The 5,014-nt window shown below is 38.3% G+C and overlaps 1 protein-coding gene across 1 annotated transcript; it reads right to left on the bottom strand.

Annotated features, from left to right (window-relative positions):
- Nucleotides 1-1,911: 1,911 nt before the first annotated feature.
- Nucleotides 1,912-2,841, bottom strand: LOC138163464 (olfactory receptor 4C12-like). The gene has a single exon (XM_069090923.1). It carries the CDS (start codon nt 2,839-2,841, stop codon nt 1,912-1,914), a length of 930 nt encoding a protein of 309 aa, XP_068947024.1.
- Between the last annotated feature and the right edge of the window lie 2,173 nt (nt 2,842-5,014).

Raw genomic sequence — 5,014 nt, 5'->3', positions numbered from 1 at the left:
TTAAACTGTCACATTTTCCCTCTGTCTAGATGAAAACAGGTATAAGGAATCCGCAAGCCAGAACTGTAATTATCAATTATGGTGACTGTATTAAGCTTCTAAAACTTCTAGAGTAAGCTATAGCAAATGTCTTTAAATCAACTTGTTATAATACAATGAGTTGGTTTTTAAAGAGATCATGGAACCAGTGTCCATGTATAGCAAGAATTCCAGGAACATTGTTTTGATCAGAAGGGAACTTGGACCATCTTGAAGTTCCTGAAAGGGAGTCTGCTGGATATGTGAACACAGGACAAGAGAGATCTTGGATGGACTTGGGAAATGGTCAGCCTAGAGATTTGTGAGAGTTGAGAGATAAAAGCTATTCCATCTCAAACACTCTTTTTTTCTGACTAATTACTTGCTAACTGAAAAGCCACACATGAGCTGCTTCCCAGAGGACTGCTGCTTTGAACAATTTCAGGGTTCTGATTACATGGTATATTGAATACTGTATTTATTCAGCAGTAAATTAAAGCAAAACATTCACAGAAATCAAAGCACAGCATTCTCCATGTCACAACTTAACAACTTATAACTAAAAGGGCCACATAATTTTCACCAGAGTACTCACATAATTTTAAACAAAGTACATTCATTCTGTAACTCAATCATTTAATAAGTCCTCAATTCAATCAAAAAGTACAAAGGTTAATATTTTCCACCCATAGGTCACAAGCAAGTTACAATTTCATCAGTCACTACTCAGTACTCTCTTAAGGGGTAGTGGAAAGTATGAAGGCCATCCACCCCTGGGTCACAAGAAAGTTACAATCCCATAAGACAGCATTAAATACCCAAGGAGAGGTATTTTCATCTTGACTTGAGTCAGTCACTCAGCTTCCATGGTTCCTCTTCCACATTCCCAACTCCCACCCAAATCTAACCAGCTGCCACCTGAGTTCAAAGGCAGACAGTTCCCAATTCCTTGTCCAGCTCTCCATGCATTTCCTGTTCCATATTGAAGCTCATGGTGTCCATTCCTCCCCAAATATTTCATAGTCTTGGTTCCTGGGAAGACAAAGGTCAACAAAGGCACAATAACATTCATTCACATTAACAAAGCTACAATATATTCATGCATTTTGCTGGCATCCTTATCAATTCACTTAATGCCTGTGGAATCAACATAGACCCAAAACAGACAAATTACTGGCACCACAGTCATGCTTCCTCACTCTTTGGCAGCTCTGACAGGCCCTCAAAAGTCTTCAGCAGCTCCCAGAATATGTTGGTAGCTCCTCAGTCTGGTTTTCAGAAGCTCTCAGCAGGAGTTCCCAAAAGAACGGTCTCAGCAGAAGTTCTGGCTGGTTCTCAGAAGTTCTGCCATGACAAGATCGAGTTTTGCCAATACCAGTTCTGTTCTCAAGATCAAAATCATTTTCTCCAGCCTGTGCCTCTCCTCCTCAGACTCCAGATAGCTGGCTCCAAGAAGTCCTGTTCTCAGTTCTTAGTTCTCATTTCTCTCCTCAGTCCAGGAGTAGCAGCCCAGTCTCCAGATGCTTGCTGAAAGACTGTGTGTCTCAGCTTGGGCCTTTCCTTATGTATAATTAGCTCCTCCCTGTTCCATCCTTTCATGTTATATCAGCAAAAGGGGTACATACCTTCTGTTTCTTAACAGAGTCTTGATATAGTTAACTTAAAACTAAGTGCTAAGTATCTGTTAGCCTGCAAATACAAAGGGATCTTCGAATTCCATTACTAATACACTAACCTTGAGCAGGTATCTATACCTTGCTACAATATTAAGTGCTCTCAATGTTCTTTAATCTCATTGAACTGGCACAAAGACCACTTGACCAGTCCTATTTAACACTTTACTCTCAGACTTTACATGTTATTTTAAAAAGAATATTTTTCTTAGTGGTCTTTTTACTTGACAGCCAAACTCACTTTCTTGCTCCAGAGCTTTCTCATAGAATTTTTCACCTCTGCATTCCTCAGGGTATAGATTAAAGGGTTTAACATGGGGGCTACCATAGTATAAAAGACAGCCACAGCTTTATCTATGGGAAGGATTGTCACAGGCCTCAGGTACACAAATATGCAAGGCAAAAAGAATAAGATGACCACAGTGATATGGGAGACACAGGTGGAGAGGGCTTTACGTCTTCCCTCCTGACTATGATTCTTCAGAGAGTACAGAATAACAACATAAGAGACCATCAACAAGAGGAAGTTTAACAAACAAATGAAACCACTATTGACTGCAACAAATAGACCAAGGGTATGGGTGTCCTTGCAGACAAGATTAAGCAAAGGGTACAAGTCACACATGAAATGATCTATGATGTTTGGTCCACAAAAAGGCAACCAGATTATGAAGAGAATCTGGATTGTTGCATGGAGGATTCCACCTGTCCAAGCTAACCCCACAAGGAGGACACACAACTTCCTGTTCATAATTGTAGTGTAGTGGAGTGGTTTACAGATGGCAACATACCTATCAAAGGCCATCACTGTGAGCAAGATGATCTCAGTAGCCCCAAAGATGTGTTCTGCATAGACTTGAGTCATACACCAATTGAATGAGATTGTTTTCTCCTCTTGTAGGGAGTCCATGAGAAGTTTAGGTGCAGAGGAAGATGTATAGATTGTATCTATGAAAGACAAGTGTGCCAGGAAGAAATACATAGGGGAATTTAAAGCCTGACTGTTGGATATGGTCACCATAATGAGAAGATTGCCTGCCATTGTTACCATGTATAATACTAAAAACAATGCAAATATGATTTTCTGCATCTTCAGATTCTGTGTAAGTCCTAATAAGATGAATTCTGTCACATTTCTTCCATTCTCCATTTATGTAATATGAAAGAACAGAATATCAAGAGACGGATTTTATCTATAAAGAAAATCAGAGAATTATATGTAATTAAATAATTCAATATGAAAACATGAGCAAAACATCCAGGACAAATGATCCCTTTTTTTTTCTTTCTCAATTTTTTGTGACTTTACCCCTTCCCAGTTCCTATTCCTTTCATCATAAAGTCAATAATCTGCAGCCTCTATGATGGGAGTCCCCTGGAGAAAATCTATCTTTCATAGCGAATGTGAAGGACATTTAGGGTAGAAAGACCTTGTCCAAGTAATATTTTGGTGGGTAGCATTTAATCCATGTTTTAGCATATTTTCAAAATTGCTAATCATTTTTTTTTCTTTTGATAAGTCCAAGAGTATGGGGTTATAATGATATCTCTTTACTGGTTTCTTCTAGGGTCGTTGGGGAATATGGTCTTATTGTCCAACACATCTGAACCAGATTGTCTCCTAGACATTAGTAAAAAAAATGTGTGAGTTTTAATTGTGGTATTTCATAAGTCACAATCTTCCACAAACTTACTGATAACTTTGGAATATATAATAAATCACTGATATGGATGAAAGTCACCTGCATTGAAGGCAAAGAAGTTCTATCTTGTAGGGTAAAATATTTTCTTCTGGTTTAAATTTAACTAAACTTAAGACTATATCAAACTATACATAGAGCAGTTGGCACATCATATAAAGAACTGGGCTTGAAGTCAGAAAGTTCTGAGTTAAATCCAGCCTCAGATACTGTAAGGTTTAGGGGATTTAAAGATCTTCTATTCCCCATTGGACTTGCTGATGTAGCAGGAAGGGGTGGAGCAAGAGGAAGAGGAAGCCAAGCTAGCGTTGCTGTGGTGACTGGCGGTGGCAGCAGCAGCAGCAGAGGAAGCAGCAGCAGTAGCGGCCAAGGTGGAGGCAGAGGCTCAAACCCTTTTTTATGAGCCAGAATTTCTGCTAAAGACTCCTGCCGAGGACTGCCAGGAACCGGAACTGCAAGGGGCCAGAACTGCTGGGAGCACGCTTCCTGGATGCTGAGCAGTTGCTGTGAGAGGGGATAGGAGGACTTTTGCCTGAGGTAGCCTGTTCTGTTTTAAAAGCTTGAGAATGTGGGTGTTTACTATATTAACTATGTGTGCCAACTTCATAGCTACTGTGATGGCTTTGACTTTCTGGTTTTGGAACTCAGTTATTTAGTATTTTAATGAATGTTCTAGCCTGATCCCCCATATAGAGAGCCTGGTATATTTTGTGATTAATAACCACATCAGCGTATTTATAATTGCCATAGGTGTTGTGAATATTGCATTGTTGATACAGATACTTACAAGTTGTATCACCCTGGGTTAGTTACTTAATCTTGCTTTTTGTTAGTTTTCTTAACTGTAAAATGGGGGGGATAATAATACAAATTTTCAAGGGTTTAGTGAGAATCAAAAGAAATATTGGTTTAAAAAAGGTCTTTTGTATAGTGCTTGACACAAAGTAGTCACCATATGAATGTTTTTTCCCTCCCTTCTACTAACATGGATATGTAGAACAATGGCATACCATCACATTGTTTTCATACTGTCATCTTGAATTTAGTGATAAACACTTGGCCATCTTAGAGATGGAAGATATTACAAAGGAAGATATTAGAAGATAAAACCCACTGGACACATTGCTACATCCAACTTTTATAGGACCCCCATGTCCTCCATCTCTATTTTGCCATAAATTCTTCAAAGAAGTTTTAAGGAAAGATTGGCAGATTTTCATTTTTCAAATGACACCCCTGAAGAAACTAACTGGTTTTTGACAGTGATGTTGTTCTTCATGTACTTCAGATCTGGGAAAGTAAAATAAAAGCCTGTGGCAAAGGAGTCTTGTATTCAAAACAGCTTTATCATTTATTAGCTCTTTGACCTTGGGAAAGTGACAAGGTTAGTGTAATTGTGCTTATCTGTCAATTGTATTTTATTACTGTGATTTAAGAGGAAAGTTCTTGATAAAATTATAAAAATGTGTAAAATTAAAATCCCGTGTGATATAATGACTTATTTTAATTTCTTGATTTTACACTTGGGATCTCAGAAATAATAAATTTCAGAGCATGTTTAAAACTCAGGTTTTCAAATACCAAAAACAATTAAAAAAAAAAAAACCATGTTGTGGGGTGGGT

Source organism: Petaurus breviceps, unplaced genomic scaffold (assembly GCF_028583685.1).
Source record: "Petaurus breviceps papuanus isolate PSGF00001 unplaced genomic scaffold, PetGlider_PUasm1.0 188, whole genome shotgun sequence".
Lineage (NCBI taxonomy): Eukaryota > Metazoa > Chordata > Mammalia > Diprotodontia > Petauridae > Petaurus > Petaurus breviceps.
The sequence above is the reverse complement of the archived record's forward strand: the minus strand, read 5'-3'. Positions and strand labels throughout refer to the sequence as shown.